The 17,020-nt window shown below is 33.1% G+C and overlaps 5 protein-coding genes across 9 annotated transcripts; 2 read left to right on the forward strand and 3 right to left on the reverse strand.

Moving 5' to 3' along the window:
• The first annotated feature begins 264 nt into the window (after nt 1-264).
• On the forward strand, nt 265-1,768 carry LOC106109292 (INO80 complex subunit B). Its single transcript, XM_013290734.1, has 3 exons — nt 265-464; nt 540-889; nt 1,210-1,768. The coding sequence occupies exons 1-3, from the start codon at nt 413-415 to the stop codon at nt 1,750-1,752; spliced, it is 945 nt and encodes a 314-aa protein (XP_013146188.1). The 5' UTR covers nt 265-412; the 3' UTR covers nt 1,753-1,768.
• On the reverse strand, nt 1,765-4,383 carry LOC106109293 (BTB/POZ domain-containing adapter for CUL3-mediated RhoA degradation protein 3). The gene is made up of 3 exons (XM_013290735.1): nt 4,031-4,383; nt 3,693-3,952; nt 1,765-3,612 (listed from the first exon to the last, which is right to left on the reverse strand). Exons 1-3 carry the CDS (start codon nt 4,194-4,196, stop codon nt 3,160-3,162), a joined length of 879 nt encoding a protein of 292 aa, XP_013146189.1. The 5' UTR covers nt 4,197-4,383; the 3' UTR covers nt 1,765-3,159.
• A 158-nt stretch (nt 4,384-4,541) lies between these two features.
• Nucleotides 4,542-9,261, reverse strand: LOC106109291 (organic cation transporter protein). Of its 3 annotated transcripts, none has more exons than XM_013290732.1 (8): nt 9,004-9,261; nt 7,687-7,766; nt 6,938-7,097; nt 6,397-6,723; nt 6,099-6,323; nt 5,528-5,745; nt 5,254-5,453; nt 4,542-4,976 (listed from the first exon to the last, which is right to left on the reverse strand). In XM_013290732.1, the coding sequence occupies exons 1-8, from the start codon at nt 9,009-9,011 to the stop codon at nt 4,761-4,763; spliced, it is 1,434 nt and encodes a 477-aa protein (XP_013146186.1). In that variant the 5' UTR covers nt 9,012-9,261; the 3' UTR covers nt 4,542-4,760. The 3 variants fall into 3 exon arrangements, with proteins under 3 accessions (XP_013146186.1, XP_013146184.1, XP_013146187.1); XM_013290730.1 differs by lacking the exon at nt 9,004-9,261 and adding an exon at nt 7,836-8,259; XM_013290733.1 differs by lacking the exon at nt 9,004-9,261 and adding an exon at nt 7,874-7,957.
• A 103-nt stretch (nt 9,262-9,364) lies between these two features.
• Nucleotides 9,365-15,654, forward strand: LOC106109290 (probable protein phosphatase CG10417). 3 transcript variants are annotated; one of them, XM_013290727.1, is made up of 10 exons: nt 9,365-9,571; nt 9,837-10,071; nt 10,170-10,261; nt 10,966-11,089; nt 11,222-11,397; nt 11,674-11,932; nt 12,331-12,549; nt 12,766-12,897; nt 13,066-13,475; nt 13,690-15,654. In XM_013290727.1, the coding sequence occupies exons 1-10, from the start codon at nt 9,461-9,463 to the stop codon at nt 13,924-13,926; spliced, it is 1,995 nt and encodes a 664-aa protein (XP_013146181.1). In that variant the 5' UTR covers nt 9,365-9,460; the 3' UTR covers nt 13,927-15,654. The 3 variants fall into 3 exon arrangements, with proteins under 3 accessions (XP_013146181.1, XP_013146182.1, XP_013146183.1); XM_013290728.1 differs by having other exon boundaries at nt 11,225-11,397; XM_013290729.1 differs by having other exon boundaries at nt 10,170-10,222.
• LOC106109294 (intraflagellar transport protein 20 homolog) lies at nt 15,503-16,994 on the reverse strand. The gene is made up of 3 exons (XM_013290736.1): nt 16,636-16,994; nt 16,409-16,563; nt 15,503-15,971 (listed from the first exon to the last, which is right to left on the reverse strand). Exons 1-3 carry the CDS (start codon nt 16,757-16,759, stop codon nt 15,855-15,857), a joined length of 396 nt encoding a protein of 131 aa, XP_013146190.1. The 5' UTR covers nt 16,760-16,994; the 3' UTR covers nt 15,503-15,854.
• Nucleotides 16,995-17,020: the final 26 nt, after the last annotated feature.

Genomic DNA, 17,020 nt, shown 5'->3' on the forward strand with positions numbered 1-17,020 from the left:
TTCTTGCCGGTCGTCTGCCTCCTTTTATTATTAAAAAAATTACCAGTTTCTAAAAAGAGATTTATGTTTTTTTGCAACAACGTTGACAATAAAGTCAATACAGAAAATTATTTCTTAAATAAGTTAAAAATGTTGATTAAAAATCGTGATAAAAAGATTCCATTTTTTGACGGTTTATGACTAATGCCGTTAAATACAGAAGTCATTAAATTCTTTAAGTAAAAAAAACAATTTTGTTTACTCTTTGCAAACTGTCATGTTGACAGTGACAGTGACACCAAAATCTGTCTTGTCTTCGGCTACCACCTAAAAATAAAGAACTTTAATTAATGACATCCTATAATCAACAATAAAAACCAAGTATACTTACAGAACACGTCTTTTATTTTAATGAAATAAAACTACAAATAATATGGTTCGCCGACTGCGAGAACAAAGCACAACCGAAGATGAAATTGTGATAGGTACAAATTATTTATGTTTTGATAAATACACCTGAATTTTAAAATGCGGAATTATAAAATTGTTAACAATTTTAGATACTTCGCAAGAGAAGAAACAAAAGCGGCACAAACACAAAAAACATAAAAAGAGAAAACCTGAAAATGACTATGACAGCGACACATCTATAGATGTCTCATTTGAAGATGGTTTAGATAAATCATACAAACTTAAGTCAAAAAAAGAATTGCCAGGCACGTCTGCTGCTGATTATTTAAAGTCTCAAACCATGAAGTCATCATCTGATTCGAGAAAGTCAATCCCCGGCTCATCATCTAGTACTCCTCCAAAAGCTATTGCAAAGAAAAAGAAGAAAGGCAAAGATAGTGGCACATCTAGTGAGGAAGAAAGATGGCTGGATGCTATAAAATCAGGAAAACTCGAAGAAGTATGTAAACTTTGACAACTTTTTTAATTTACCTATTACTGTAAAACCCTTTAAAACTGCAGAAAAGGTTTAGGCAAGGTAGAATTCAAAACAAATTTTTTTTTACTGTAACATATTGTATCTTTAAAAACTACCCTCAGGCAAATCCTAAATATCTGGCATTCATGGTTGTAAGTGTAATATAAATAAAGATTTCTGGCATTTTTGATTTTATTAATAGTCAACTTTAAGAAATTTCATGTTCTTTATTGACAGGAAATATTGGTATAACTAATTAATTAAACAGCTATATGTAGTAACTTTATTAATGCCCGTTTCAGGTAGATGAGGAGTTGAAAAAAATAAAACCAAAGGATCCTAAAATGATGACAGCACGGCAAAGAGCAATGTATGAGCGAGGAAATGATAAGGAAACAAGCCCTGGAGGTGAAATATTGTTAGCATTGCCATCTGGCTATAAAGAAAAGGTCATGACTGCAGAAGCAATACAAAAGGCAGCTTTAAAGTCTCAAAAAAGAAAGCAGTTAGCTGATGAGAAAAGAGAAAAGGATAAGAAAAAAACAATGGACAGACTTTTGAAGAAACAAGAATCGAAAAACTTGAAAAATGCACAAAAAGGAAAGCCTAATAGAAAACTAGAGCCTATGATTGTTTATAAAAATAATATACAAGAAATAACTTTAACAATGCCTGCGGACATTCCATATCCATTAGAAAGAAAGTCACCAATCGAAACACCAAAGCCAGTAAAATGTGGTGTAGACAGTTGTTGTAATATCAAAAAATATAATTGTTCAAAAACGGGTATTCCACTGTGTAGTTTAGAATGTTATAAGAAAAATTTGTTTACATTAGCTCAATAAAAATGCATAAAATACTTTTGGAAATTTTATTCTTGCTACTTTACTTTAATAAATTTTATTCTTATATTGTGTATTAGGAAATAAACAGCTAAATGTCTAAGGGGGCAGGTTACACAGATTTGTAGTGACACAGAGTTGATAATTGCTATTACCAAACAATTTAAATTATTAATTTCCATAAAATACATCAAATGTAGGAACAAAGATCATATATTTTTTCAAGTATAAATAAACTCCCAAGCAATGTTACAGTTAGCTAATTTTTAGATCTTAGATAGGAAATGTCAATAATAATGAACAAATAGGGTATATAAATCATATTTCAATGGAACTGGTGAATTTTAGACATAGTTAGAAATGTCACATTTATATTGGCTAGAAAGTAACTATTTTTGTCTATTCACAATCTAAGGTTTCCCACTAATCTAATTCTAGAATATATTATTCAATAGCCTCAAAGATTTTCTTGATAGAATGTACACATGTTTTACTACAATACTAAATACTTTTTATAACAATTTGAAGATAAAAATACTATAAAACACGAAATACGTTTTAACCAATTTTGTAATTTATCTTAAAATGATTCGAAAAATAAATTTATACAAAGAAAGAAATGTAATGCAAATTTCATTAAATTAAGGGCAATCATGAACATTTTCAAGACAAACATTGCACCTAAGTCTTAATATAGTTGATACATCAATTTGGCAATTTATTTGAGCTATAGTCAATATAAATTTATTACATGCAATTTTTCTACAATATTTCATACTATGTATACTATGTACTTTAATGTTTATTTTATACAATCTATTTGACTACGAATAACATTTTGAATTCCGACAAGTTATGTACACTAATTTTTGCTATAAATATATGTGACAAATTTCAATATTTCATAAATAAACTAATACATTTTAACCAATATCACCTTCTTTTGATGTTAACATTTCATTTTGATCTTTGCATGTTTTCCACTTACGATCACTTATTTATATATGCACATAGATAATTTAAAAGCACATAATTACACATTTTAATGTCATGTGGAACATTAAATGTGAACGAAGAACAATTATAACATTACAAATTTGAATATGAAGTACATGTTACTAGTTATATTTAAACTACATCTATATTATATTTAAGATACATCAAACTTTTTAAATACATCATAGATATGTAGACACATTAGGTAAATATAGGTAAATAGTTCATCAGAGTTTAGTCACAAATGCCACCTACACTTGAAACACGTTTTAAATTCAGCGTAAGGGTCTATAGCACTGTAAAAGATTACAGAATGTAGCAAGGTGGCCAGCAAAACGATAAATCGTTGCCAGCTGTGTATCAGACGTTTGTCCTCTTTGAATTACGTAGGCGGGCCAAGCCTGACTGTAACCGCTAAGATTGATTATTCTGCTTGTTGGACCTGAGTCGGGCCAATCCTGAGCGCTCCTCCTCCTCGTCACTAGTGCAAGAAAGCCCGCCAACAGCTCCACGAGATGAAGTCGCTTGGATCAAATCTTGATCAGGTCCATTTCTGCTCTCATAAAGCAAAATGCCCAATGTCTCTTCATAAATCCGGGCCTCGGGAAATTCAACCTTTGTGTGCTTTTTATCAGTAGCATAAACAATAGATGTGCAGCAAACTTCAGCACATTTCTTTCCATGACCAAAGAAAGACCAGCAACAGATTTCAGTAGAACCGATGACATCTTTGATAAAAAGCACCCTACCACTAAAGCGCAGAGAGAGCTTGTCAAACAGTTCAATGTTCTTAAGCAAATTGTCATCTGAAGTGCTGGTGTAAGAATACTTGTTGTTATGGCGATTAATCAGCAACTTCACCACAGGCTGAAATAAAATATTCCTTTATGAATAAATTTGTTGAAGATTATTTAATTCTCATGACCCATAGGTAGATTTTTAATTACCTTTGATGTGGACATTATAAGCAATTGCTCTTCCCTTTGTGAAGTAATCAAAGGTACTCGGCAAATGGGTTCAGCATCTCGTTCCTTCTTATTTAATGCTTGCAGACAAGCTTCTGTTAGCTCCTCGATCAAAAAATACTTAGCCTCGGCGAGCAGTTCCATAGTTTCACGGAAACTCTCCGGCAATGCCACTGATCCATCGCGCAAATAGTTCAATATAGTACCGAAGTGCTTGCCGCACCGGTCGATTAAAATCCAACCTATAATTAGACATAAATAAATATGAACCAGTAAATCTTAAAAAAAAAACACGTTAAAAACATTGAAAATGAAAGTACCGTCGGAATCAGTAAGTACTTCCATCCTGCCGCTGAACATTGTTCGCAACATATTATCACTCTTAGTCAGCGTTCCTATCGTTGTATAAAACAAAGTTCCTCCCACATTTAACTTTACATACTGTGAAGGGCTCCCCTTCAAAAAGGTTTTGTGATCGCCCGACATTTTAGAAATTAATCAGAAGAGATAAACACAAATAGAGATGGCGGCGACTTTGGTTCTAAGAACTGACTTCTGAATTGTTGTAACTATTTCTTAATTTCCATTGATATAATCGTGTACAACATATTGTTTATGAAATATTGACACGAATATTACAAAAATACTACAATAACTGACAGTATTGAATTCGCAATAAAAAATGTCAGTCAGACAGACATATCCGTCCCAAAAGATAAACCAAGCGCAGGCAAAGATTAAATCAATTACTTTATTTGCGACATGCGCACTGAATTTGAGACATGCGCAGTAATTTTTAATCTACATGTATGCATGCCAGTATGTATGCCAGTGCCAGTGTAAGTATAAGACAGAAACTCTGTTAAGGGTTTGTTCCCTAGAAATTTTAATTTTTTTACTATGTTTTTCATAGTCGATCTACAATAATTTATACAGTTCATAAATTAATCCTATTTATCTCTATAGATTTTTTAAACCGAACCTTTTCCTCAGTCAAAACTTAGATTATTAAAAATAATAAAATATCAAATACGATAAAGTCTTTTTTATTTAATTTTTTTCCAAGGAAACTACCGGGTCGTCGTCGCTAGTTTTTAATAGTACTGGTGTGTACGTTTGAGTATTTTTTCCAAATACTTGAGCATCTTCAATTGTTTCGGGCAATTTTTTATTTAATGTTTCAGGCAATAACAAGGTGCTGATAACTCCGATAACTGAAACACCTGTTAATATTACAGACGACAGCTGCGAATTAACACGATGACCCTGAAAGCAACAAATCCAAGTATTATCTATTTTGTGAATTTTGCAACAAAGTGTTTACCATGTAAATTAAAATAGTTTAAACGCCTTTGTTATTATTGCAAAATTATATACTTTAATATACTTCTGTATTTTAACGATTTTGTAACATAATATACTGTTCATAGATAAAATCAATCACGTTTCCAACTTATTAATACTATTGAAGTAATCATTTTGGATTGATAACTTTATTTACACAAAAGAGACTAAGATGTGATGCTCTCTCCTCTGTACTTACCAAATAGAATATGTAAGGAGCTAAAGCAGAACCTCCACTGGAAAACAAATTCCCTAAAGACATTCCAGATTGTCGGATGCAAGTTGGATAAAGTTCGAAGTTAAATATGTTTATTATGTAATAACCCATCGTTGCCGACAACCTGGTTATAATCACTATACCACTGCCCATCAATGGGTGCCGAAATATTGCATTTGAACCTAAAACAACAGAAATATTTCGAAGGTAACAATTGCCTTTTATTATCTTAGCAGAATAATTATTGGATACTAACTGCTTTCCCTCAACGCCAGGATGATCCACATGCAAGCACCAACAGCAAAAGACAATACGCCAGTGTTTCGACGACCAATTCGATCGGAGAGCCACGCAGCTATAAAATATCCAGGTACTTCGGCTATTGCTTGCCAAAGGAACTCGAGAAAAGGATTCCCATCGGATTTGTCTCCTGAACTCATCATTATAACTGTATAGTTCACACTTATGCAAACCCTGTGAACATCTGATTTGGTCAAATAGTATACATAGGTATTATTTTTTTTATAAGTTAAATAACTTATGGACTCGTAATAAGGATTTATATAGTTACAAGTGCAAGCTTAGATGCCACCCTTGATATATTTTTCACTTCATCCTATTGTTACCTAAAAATGGAGATAACTGGAAAGATAATAGGGAAAAAAGAGGATACCAACTCTAATGATTGTAATAGTTTTGTACGTTTGTCACCTGCACTTAAAAAAGAGGGGCCTTGTTTTTTTCTCTTAATTTAATATTTTAGTGAAATGTGATGGAAGTAAAATTTCATAGCTTTTATTAATTTTTTATTTGATTTACATACGTACCAGAACATTAATTGTAGTGTAGTATTTTTAGCTAATGTCCACCCTGAAAATAGAGCGATGTATCCCAAAGTTTCGTTATTTTGTACAGGTTTTACAGTTAATATTGAATTCTCTGTTTCTTCTGATAGTTCTTTTTTATTTTCTTTCGCTATTTGCTTCAAATACTTAACACATTGTTTTGAATGTCCCTGAATCCATAGCCATCGAGGTGATTCAATCATCTTCCTAAAGAATTATAAAAAAAAATATATTAAAAAGGACGCTTTACTTTAGTATAAGAAGTAGTTAAAGCCCGTACCAAGAAAATATAAGAAAGGGAACCTGCAGAATAGTGGTGGCAATGAAAAATGTTTGCCAATGTCTTAACCACCAAAAAAATAATGCCATAAGTCCCATGCCAACACTCCAACTGGCGAATCGTAACGTCGCGGTAGTGGAACGACGTTCCGCAGAAGACAGCTCCATGGATATAACAGTGACGCTCTGGACAGCAGACCATGATGGGAACACGGCTATCACACATCCGATCACAAAGAAGATGAAAGACGATCCCGCCAACAGTGATATAGTTCGACCCATTACAAGCAATGCAAGGGATGTGATATACGCAGGACGCCGTCCAAAACTGAAAGAAATGTTACATAATTTATAAGTACTTATAATATTATTTATCATAAAAATTTTCTTAGCATATGGAATTCTGTGGAATTTTAGCTATGCGCCCCGCAGTGGTGGCAAATTAGACGCTGAGGCGATACCGATAATGTTAGTACGTTTACGCAGTCTGCCGTCATGTAAAAGAAAAAAAATTTAAGAAAAAAGGGTTATTCCAAACTAACGTATCTCCAAACCATCCAAAAACCATAGATCCAACAAGTTCTCCGATCTTGCTCGCAGCAAAAATATTCGCAACATATAATTCTTTGTCGCACACCCAATTGTTTTTTGTTGGAACTGTTTCTTCATACCAAGTTTTATCGTATTCATATTTATCACACGCTGTAAAATAATAAATAATTATTTAAAAATGTATACACCTTTACAAAAGGGTTACATATAAACCTTAAACGCTACAATCGATTGAACATTTTGTAACGAGACACGGAACAAAAATCAACGCAATGCAGCTTTTAAAGGTGTCTGTACGAAAAAAATGTCGACTAGCGATACAGGACTAGTTTATTTGTATTATTATCTCTCCGTTTCTACCACTCATTGCTTACTGATTAATTTGCAAAAGGAAGTGACGGAGTTTGTCTCATTGCAGTGAACAAGGATTTTTCTCCTAAAGTGGAACACCGTGGATTTTAGCGACTGTGCACAAAATACTGTTTCTGTTTTCATGTATAATGAATAAGATTACAATGTATTTTATAAAGGTTTTTCATCAGTGAAAACTGTAGTGTCTCAATATATGATAGTTAAACTAATTTTGCACATATGACCTATGATTTAAGCCTAACCAAAAATATTAAAATTATGGATTTTGCGTTACTGTCAGATACTTTATTACTTTTATTATAAGGAAATTGTTCCGCTATGATGTTGAGGGTTTTTATATATCAGGTAAAAATACCTCAAAAATTACCTTTAGTATCGTTACTAGTAGATCTATTGATGTATATTAAACAACTGTCAAACTTCACATCGCCGGCTGCATTTGTATACCTTTTTAAAGAAAACCATAATTATTACTTAAGTATACTGTCACTTGTGTTGATAATTGTATTCACTTACTGCGGAATATTAATTTCTTTCCAAGAAACTTCACTAACATTATCGGGTTTTCCTGGAACCTGACACATATGAGGAACCACCACTAAAGCCAATATTAAGTTCATGTAAGCCATTGGCCATAATATCGCGAAAATTACGTTGTAAATAATATCAAACTTTTTTTGAAATCTACCATCTTGACCTATTTCCGTGAGCGCCTGGTCAAACACAGAATCCATTTTAAACTATTTTGTTTAATTCTACCAAAAATATTTCAAATATGAACAGTAATAGGATGTAATATTAATAAAAGCGGTTCTTATAATGCTTAACGAACTACTGAGACATATTAAACGCTAGACGCGTTACGATCAAATGTTTCGTTGTGTACTCTTTCATTTTATTTAAACAAAATTTATCTCTGCATTTACACAAACCGTAAGATTTATCTTTGTATTGAAACCTATTTGAACAGTAAATTTATCATTTTATTATGTGTCTTATTTCTCAACGTTATATTTACATCTCGTTATGAAACACGATTACTTACAAAAATAATTTCAAATTACGCACTACTTATTTTTGGGTAAACACAACATTAAATTGTTTATTTCATGAATATACGAGTACATCTCATTCTCATGTCATCCGATACCTTCATACATAAATAATTGCACTATCTTAGTTCTTAAAAGGACAAAACAAAATTAGGTATTTTAATTTTAATTAAACAAGAGACTGTCAACTACAAATAAGGAAAATGTAGTGGCTGTTTTCCATTGTACTAGCTTGTACTTCATTGTTTGTTAAGTCAGTTACTGGTGAGGGCCTGGTGTGATAAAGAAAAGATAAAGAGCATCTCAAGATAAAGGGTTAATTGTTAGGTATATATTTATGATATTAAATAAACAAAAAATGTAATACCTTAGTTACCAATTAATGCTACCAAGTATGGCAAAACCACTTTTTGCGCGGTTCACACTTGGCCAGTAAAGTTAGTCAGTAGTGCTTAATAACTGGACTGGTAATCAACTGACACACTAAGAAAGTTAACTGGCGCCAGTGAGTCCGTACAATCTATGACTGGTCATCGGAACTGTCCTACTGTACTGGCCAAGTGTGTATCGGGCATTAGAGTGTAGATAGGGATTATAGTACGACATATCCGTAACACTATAAAATTACGCACAAATACATAGGTGTTAGATAAGGCGTATCCAACAGAGGTTTCTTTTACTATTTAGATAACTGTTTTGTGAATTAAAAATCCTTTTACACAGGTCACGTTTAAAAAATCCTCAAAAACTGTCAATTGGCAACGTGGGGCGTTAGTGCTGCAATAATTTTTAAACTATACCTATACCCGAGCTGACGATCTATACTGCTGCATATCTATCTTATCATAGATATGATTCCATCTAAATAAAATGTGAATTACTGCTATAATAATATAACAGAATTGTATTTTTTTTAATCATTAATGACAAAATTATCAGTTTTGTGTAAATCATATTTTACCTGTTTTTGAGACGAGTTTTGTTATCTGTGGTTGGACGGCTTGCTTGCCGCCTGCGCGATTTTTTGGGAAATTCGCGCGTCAGTTATTTTTTGGTCATATTTCATGTACACATCTTTAGTTGATCACAATGGGTGCATATTTATCTGAACCCGTTACTGAAAAAATGTCCAGCGATGAGTCGAACGCCAAACTAGAGTGCGGTGCAAGCTCCATGCAAGGATGGCGTGTCAACCAAGAGGTACGATTTGTTTGATAATTATATAGTCAAATCTTTCTGATCACTTAATCACTAGTTATTTTTGAACAAATAAAGCAATGTTCTACCGGCTTAACATAGTTTAAAAACTAGTAACGCATTATATTGACTGTATTTTCCTTTCTGCACACTTCAACTATTTTGCCCTTAGCTATATAGTGTTACACCCACGAAGAAATATTGTAGCATAGTATTTATTGCGGTAAATTGTAATCCAACCATTATAGCCATTTTCAATAATTTTTAGGATGCACATAATACAATCTTAGATTATGATGCTGAAACATCTTTCTTTGCTGTATACGATGGTCACGGCGGCGCCGAGGTGGCTACATACTGTTCACAAAATTTGCCAGAATATATTAAAAAAACAGATGCATACAAAAATGGGGACCTTGTTAATGCTTTAACAGATGCCTTTTTGGGATTTGATGCAACAATTGTAACAAAAGAGGTTATGGATATCTTGAAGGAACTTGCAGGTAAACTTTTCAAAGATTTAAAATTTTTTCTACTTATTTACTGTCCTAACGATTAGTTGTCTTAATGCAACAAATGTTAATACTTGTTTCATTTTTAGGTGAAATAAACCCGCCGGGCACAAGTGATATTGAAGAATCTGAAGATGAAAATGTTAGTAATTTATATCAAGAGGCACACCTACCTTTACAGGTGAATTATTAACCTACCATTAATGTATGAAGAACATGATATATCTTGGTGTGGTGCAGTGCACCCATCGAGGCAATCATAACTGAACTGTCTTTGGTTAAAGTCACTTTTGACAACTTCGTCACTTTACTGTGAATTTTGATTCAATGTTCTACAATGGATTTTTAGATATCAAGAAACATAACTGGCTATATTATTGTAATATCCAATACAGTTAAAATATTGGTAACTAATTTATCACAATAGGAAATTTTAGAATTAAATTAAATATTGTTGTTTCAAGTTATGATAACAGTTATGCAAATCAATATTTTAATTTAATTAGATTTATGTCAAAATTATACAACATTGTTTTGTGTAATTTTTCTTCCAAATTTATCTTATTGTTTGTATTGCATTTACTATTTCTCTTCAAGGCAAATGGCAAGGTTATAACTATACTATTACATACATTATAACTATTCTTGGGAATTAACATATATCCTTGTTTTGTAAAAAGTTTACCTTTACATATTAAAAAAAAATATTGGTGATCTATATGAAGTAACAACTGATCATATAAAGTTTCAGACACATTGAACATATTAAATAATTAAAAATTAGAGGCAAGACTGTATGTTGTCTAAAAGCTTATATGACAACTATGTCCTATAACAATTGCTGCTGCTGTCTTTTGAAACTTTATTATATTTATTTTAATACAGGAAGTGCTGGCTAAATATGAGAATAAATTAACCGCACTGCACAGAGCAAGACTTGGTGATTCAAGCACACCTCTGTCACCATGCTTGAGAGCCAAAAAGAACACAGATGAATCAGGGGCATCAGGTAATTATTATCTTGTAATAATTCAAAATTAAATTTTAAGACAGTTATAATGTTCATTTCTTTATTCTACATGTTTCAAATGATAGTATGGAATCATAGATTTCCAGATATTTGAACTTATGTTTTCATTAGCAGCATCAAGTTCAAGTTCAGGGCATGCTGCGGGCTCTAGCTTAGAACAAACTTGTGATGCCACATCTTCTAGCAAAAATGGTCTAACAGTTGATGATAAGGAGAATGCTGATGAGGATTCTGGAGGAGTTTCATCAACAAATTCCAATGAAGTGGACAAAGATCTGAATGGAGAGGTAAGTTAAGTTTATAAGTTTTACGATTATCATATAATATAGACTTAGTTCACATTATTTGTAAATCTGATCTTACTAATATAAATGTGAAAAGTTAACATGGATGTTTGTTAGAAGGTATCTATGAAATGGCTCAGTTATTGTTTGGCACAGATTTAGAACACTGTCTAGATTCTGGAAGAATGCATTGGTTACTTATTTTTGTTTTTATTCAAATCTGCATGAAACGATGGGGTGTACAAGAGCTAGTTTTAAACAAAAACTTTGACATTCTAGGTTTCAACGAGTGAACCTGATAAAGTGGTTAAGGAAAATGATAAACCAAATTTACCAGCACCTGACAGTTCTGAAGATAACCAACCTGACCAACCTGAGCAGAGCGAGGATGTCAAAAGTTCTACAAATGGTTGTAATGTTGTCACCACTGAAAATTGTAATGGAGAAGTGACAGGCTCTAAACCAATGGATGGGGAAGACAGTAATATTACTTCGTCTAATGGTTCTGTGACACCGGTCAAGTCTGGCAAAGCCAATGGTAAAGTATAGTCCAACAAGTTATCTAACCTGGTCATGAATGAAACTAAATTATGATAGCTCCTCACCAACACCCTCCTTTCTGCAGTTTTCTATGTCCATGTAGGTCTTTTCTGATAGAACCAACCAATAGCCACTTTTATAGTGATAGATGTCTACATTTGGCTGTATTTTTCCTTTTGATTTTTTAAAGTATCTGCAAAATGTGTTCATGCATTCAATGACAAATTTTGTACCTGTTTAGTTAGACAATACATGTTTTTTTTTCACTATTTCTTGTTTCAACATTAAAAAAATGCTGCCAATATGTTTGATCATATTGTCCTGACGTATTGATTTACGTAAATAGCAATATTCATGTTCTTTTCCATTGTTTTTAAGTAATACTTTTTTGTGCAGATAAATCATCGCCTGTGTCAAGTTCGGGCAAAGAAGCTCCTGAAAGGCCCAAGAAATCAAAGATACGGCGAGCAGCCGCTGCCGTGTATGAGTCCATCTTACGTCAGTTGCCTGAAGATGATGATGAGAGCGATTCTAATGATGAAACCTTTGAGGGTGGAGAGATCTGTTCATCTGATGACGATAATGTTAATGGTGTTGAAGAATCATCTAATGAGGGTAAATATCACTTATATCATAATAATCAGTGAAATATTATGTAAATAAACATTAGTTAAAAAAAGACATGTAAATCTACAGATTTTTTTCGTATTAGTATATTGTGGTTGATATTTCTTTGAGGAAAAGGCGTCAAATACATAGTAATAGAAATAAATCAGTCAAAACAACTAACCTTGTCTAAACATTTGGCTTAACAATATATTTACTTTCTAGAGTGTGAAGAAGAGGAAGACGAAGAAGATTACGAAGCAGAATCCAGTGACGAGGAAGGTGATGAGGATATAAGCATGACTGAGGAACCAGGCAATGATAGTGGATGCACAGCTATTGTTGCTTTGCTAAGAGGTAATTTTTTTTAAATAATTTTGATATCTGAAAACATGCATCTTACATTTTAAGTACTGAAAATATTCATAAACAATACATCCTTCACAAACTGACAGATTAACATTTTAATGGAATTGTGGTCAATTATTGAATATGCTACGTTTAATTTAATTTTTTTATGTCTAGGAAACGAACTATACGTGGCCAACGCAGGTGATTCCCGCTGCATTATATGCAGGGAAGGGAAAGCTATAGACATGTCTATAGACCACAAGCCAGAGGATGCTCCGGAACTCGACAGAATCATTAAAGCTGGTGGCAAAGTTTCCTATGACGGCCGTATCAATGGCGGTCTCAACTTATCACGTGCCATCGGTGACCACTCGTACAAACAGAATAAAGAGTTGGACGCCAAAGAACAGATGGTGACAGCTCTGCCTGATGTCAAAACCCTCACAGTGGACCCCGCTAAGGACCAGTTCATGGTGCTGGCGTGTGACGGCATATGGAACTTCATGTCCAGTCAGGATGTGTGCGACTTCATCATACCCCGGCTGGCAGAGGGTCGCGAAAGATTATCACAGATCTGTGAAGAGGTAAGCATCTCTTTTTCCCCACTTTTTCTCATAAATCCCACTATCTCACTAAAATACGAAATATACTATGAATGCGAAGGTATAGATGGGTGGATGTTTTTTATTAAATTTCTACAAAACTAAATGGGTCACGACGATATTTGGTACCGAACACAGCATTGAAGTCTCAGACATACGGTTATAAAGAATTTTACTTAAAAATGTTTTTTTTTAGATGTTCGACCACTGCCTAGCGCCGTCAACGATGGGTGACGGCACCGGGTGTGACAACATGACGGCCATCATTGTGAGGTTCAAGGAGGGCCTGATAGCGGAGGTGGGTCAGTGCGCCGCCGACTGCCCCAAGAAGCGCGTCGCCGACAGCGAGCCGTGCAACGAGACCCAACAGGACAATAAGAGGCAAAAACTTGACGACACACTGTCAAGTTCCGTGGTGACATCCAGTGTTTAGACTTAGGTTGACTAGGGAAACAGTGTTACGACTCATACTGATGTGTCAAGAAGGCTGCGGTCACAAAACTTCCAATATACGAGCTACAGCGGGCTGAAATACCAACTTACATGTACATTCAAAACATCAGATGAAAATGTCTACTTGGACATTTTTAACCCAATGTATCCCGCTTGTCGCAAGTTTCATGACTGCGGTCTAAGACTTTGTGGATAACATTGTCATCTAATGCAGGCCATTGATTACACTTCATTTAATTTTATGCATTCTTTTCAAGACATTTTCTCAGTTCATTTAACCGTGAGATTTTATGTAAACTGTGAATTTCCCCAAGCATTATCATACAAAACAAACAATTTGTATAATAATGCTTTTGAAAGTAAAAGGCAAAAAAGACCGAACCGGACCCCTTATAACTGAAATATATAAAAATTGAACAATACCAAAGTTCGTAAAATTAAAAGCTTAACAATTTTATTTTCATTTGTTAATTTCATACAAAATTCAGTTAATTTTCTCATACACAATGAATGGTATTCCTGTAGATCATGTTACGAATAATATTAGAATACAATTTTTCTACATACATGTAACTTGTAAATTATATTTAAGAAAGGAATAAACCATATTGCCAAAATATTTTTTTTTATTCAAATGTATAGAATTTCTAGATAGAAAATTACATTTAATTATTTGATCATGGTATTTCGATATGATCCCAGAATAACATATCTTGCCTACATTAAGACAAATTGATGTAAAACAACTTAAAATATGTACATTAGCCCATTAAACATGGTTTGATCATTTTGTTTATTAAAATGCACAGATTATTTATAGGTTTACATAAAATCTCAAAAGAAATGAAGACTTAATATTAATTCATTTATTTCTATCTTAATTACGACATTTTTCCTCTAGAATATAATAAACATCTCTTTATAGGGTCAAGATTTAGCAAATAATCTTTAAACAGGGCCGATATGGATAATATTTGTTTCAAAAGCAATAGAAAGTCGAATAATTGACTACATTCTTAGTTTAAAAGATGACAAAGTCCTTGTGATTAAAGATAATTTGCCTAAAGTAGCCTTATTTGTAATAAGAAGGTGTTACAAGTTAATTTAAGTATAAAATATAGATGCAGAACATTGGGAAGTATAGACATTTTTGAACTGATTTGTCTGTGTTAGCATTTAGTTGTAAGTTGTAAATGTAAACTTACGAAATAAATATCAAATACCACTTAAATGTTAGATGTAGAAAGTAAATTCAGTGACTTTAATCTTGTTTTAGTCACAATTTGTTTGATATCTGAATCATTTGAATCTGACAAATTTAATTAAAAAAAAACAAGCACTTGTTATATTCAGAATTACAAAAAAGTATAAAATCAATAGTAAATTCATGTGTCCCAAGTTGATACAAACCAAAAAATATGTAAATCAAAAACGTGTTTGGTAATTGTCAGTGTTCCTACAAAGTGGTTTCGTAAATAAAACAGTATATTCAATTATTTATCTGTTACTGAGTAGCATAAGTATGTAGTTATATTTTTGTAATCACAAGTTTGTAAAATTGTATTTCTCTGATTTTTAGTCAACTTCTGGGAAAAAATAAATAAATCGTTGGAAATCATGGTTAAACTTAAATGCTAATATTCTTAAAAAATAGTCCAGTCTAGGTTTGGTTGTCTGCAAAACTGGTTTCATTATAGAAATGTTTTTATTTGGTGTGTTTCAATGAAAATTACATTTTTACTGACTAAAATGGTTTTCTTTAAACGGATTTATCGCTTTAGGTGACAGGTAATAAACTATGTTAGTACAATCGGTTTAAGCTTATTTGTGAAACAATTTAATGTGTAAAATATTTTTAATCTAATACTGGGATAAGTCCTAGAAATGTCAATGATGGTTGTAAATGAACTATCGAAGTGACGTCAGATATTCTATGGTTTCCGTTTGACTTGCTTCTAATATTTGCAAAGAATCATATTCTGCATCCAGCTGTTCTAAAACCATGGACCTTTCACTTATCTCACTCTGGAATAAATTAACTAACATTATAAATCATCTCACGAACGATGGATATTGTACTAGCAATATTTCTACCAATACTTAAAACCACTGAACTCTGTTAATGGATAGGTATTTCATTTTTTCCACAGATTCTGACGATTGCGAGTGTCAAGCTGTGGTGCGAATTCTACCTAATAATAGAGAATGAATTAACTATCAGGAACTTCAACTTATGCGTTCAAGTCGGGACGAAGCAAAAGCTCATTTTCAAGCTTGACCTATCCATTTATTCAGATGAGTGTTTGGAACTCTTTTCCAGCAAGCAATAATCGCGCGATTTTACAAAAAAGGAGTTAGAGCGTGTAACACCTTTAGAAACGACCTATGCGAGCTGCGTGCTAAATTGGATGACCAAAGTCATATCCCTGACGTGCAGGAAGTAATCGTACAAAAATCCCTACCTGTAATTTAGCCTGATCGTTTTCTCTCTGCTTTGTTATGGACTTCAAGAGGTTCATAGTTCCTATAGCTGCCATTTTCTGTTTCTCTACGTTCTCTCCCAGCTCTTTAAGCGTTTCTAATAATGTACTTATTATTTTTCCAAAATCCTTCACCTCTGTAAAAAAAACCAAGAACATACATGGTCCATTGGAAAATAAAACGCAAGAATAAAGTAGTGAATGCTAACTGGTTTCATATTCTCTACATGTATCCCTCAGATCTTCAGTGTCCTTAAGAACATCTTGCTCTAATATTCTTATCTTATTGATGTTGTCATAATATAAATGTGCTTTTTGCAACTCATCAGCCATTACAAAACTTTAATAATTCGCCTTTTGCTTTCTTTTGTGGCATTTGTGTACGTTGCTTAGCAACCTGCATAAGAGCACTCTATTTTGTATTATCTATGATCAACGTCCAGCAAACCTCTTCCTAGGCCCTTGTTTGCCCTCAGTTTGTAATTCGTTCGCGGCGTTTTAAGCCGACTTCTTGAATCGGGAAATCGTGCGATAGCATGAAATAATTTTGAATTTCTCTTTGGTAGTGCCTCAACCTTCAACGACAATTTAAGT

This window comes from Papilio polytes, unplaced genomic scaffold (assembly GCF_000836215.1).
Source record: "Papilio polytes unplaced genomic scaffold, Ppol_1.0 DF821289.1, whole genome shotgun sequence".
NCBI classification, from domain to species: domain Eukaryota; kingdom Metazoa; phylum Arthropoda; class Insecta; order Lepidoptera; family Papilionidae; genus Papilio; species Papilio polytes.

What these genes read in the sequence shown, in the direction of transcription:
- LOC106109290 (XM_013290727.1), top strand. Translation starts at nt 9,461, where the DNA reads ATGGGTGCATATTTATCTGAACCCGTTACTGAAAAAATGTCCAGCGAT. An exon ending in AGGCACACCTACCTTTACAG is followed by an intron (nt 10,262 to 10,965) that starts GTGAATTATTAA and finishes ATTTTAATACAG; the next exon opens with GAAGTGCTGGCTAAATATGA. An exon ending in AGATGAATCAGGGGCATCAG is followed by an intron (nt 11,090 to 11,221) that starts GTAATTATTATC and finishes TGTTTTCATTAG; the next exon opens with CAGCATCAAGTTCAAGTTCA.
- LOC106109291 (XM_013290730.1), bottom strand. Translation starts at nt 8,053, where the DNA reads ATGGATTCTGTGTTTGACCAGGCGCTCACGGAAATAGGTCAAGATGGT. An exon ending in TACTAGTAACGATACTAAAG is followed by an intron (nt 7,098 to 7,686) that starts GTAATTTTTGAG and finishes ATTATTTTACAG; the next exon opens with CGTGTGATAAATATGAATAC. An exon ending in CCCTTTCTTATATTTTCTTG is followed by an intron (nt 6,324 to 6,396) that starts GTACGGGCTTTA and finishes ATAATTCTTTAG; the next exon opens with GAAGATGATTGAATCACCTC.
- LOC106109294 (XM_013290736.1), bottom strand. Translation starts at nt 16,759, where the DNA reads ATGGCTGATGAGTTGCAAAAAGCACATTTATATTATGACAACATCAAT. An exon ending in ATGTAGAGAATATGAAACCA is followed by an intron (nt 16,564 to 16,635) that starts GTTAGCATTCAC and finishes TTTTTTTTACAG; the next exon opens with AGGTGAAGGATTTTGGAAAA. An exon ending in ACGATCAGGCTAAATTACAG is followed by an intron (nt 15,972 to 16,408) that starts GTAGGGATTTTT and finishes AATTTATTCCAG; the next exon opens with AGTGAGATAAGTGAAAGGTC.
- LOC106109292 (XM_013290734.1), top strand. Translation starts at nt 413, where the DNA reads ATGGTTCGCCGACTGCGAGAACAAAGCACAACCGAAGATGAAATTGTG. An exon ending in CGAAGATGAAATTGTGATAG is followed by an intron (nt 465 to 539) that starts GTACAAATTATT and finishes TAACAATTTTAG; the next exon opens with ATACTTCGCAAGAGAAGAAA. An exon ending in AATCAGGAAAACTCGAAGAA is followed by an intron (nt 890 to 1,209) that starts GTATGTAAACTT and finishes TGCCCGTTTCAG; the next exon opens with GTAGATGAGGAGTTGAAAAA.
- LOC106109293 (XM_013290735.1), bottom strand. Translation starts at nt 4,196, where the DNA reads ATGTCGGGCGATCACAAAACCTTTTTGAAGGGGAGCCCTTCACAGTAT. An exon ending in AGTACTTACTGATTCCGACG is followed by an intron (nt 3,953 to 4,030) that starts GTACTTTCATTT and finishes GTCTAATTATAG; the next exon opens with GTTGGATTTTAATCGACCGG. An exon ending in TTATAATGTCCACATCAAAG is followed by an intron (nt 3,613 to 3,692) that starts GTAATTAAAAAT and finishes ATTTTATTTCAG; the next exon opens with CCTGTGGTGAAGTTGCTGAT.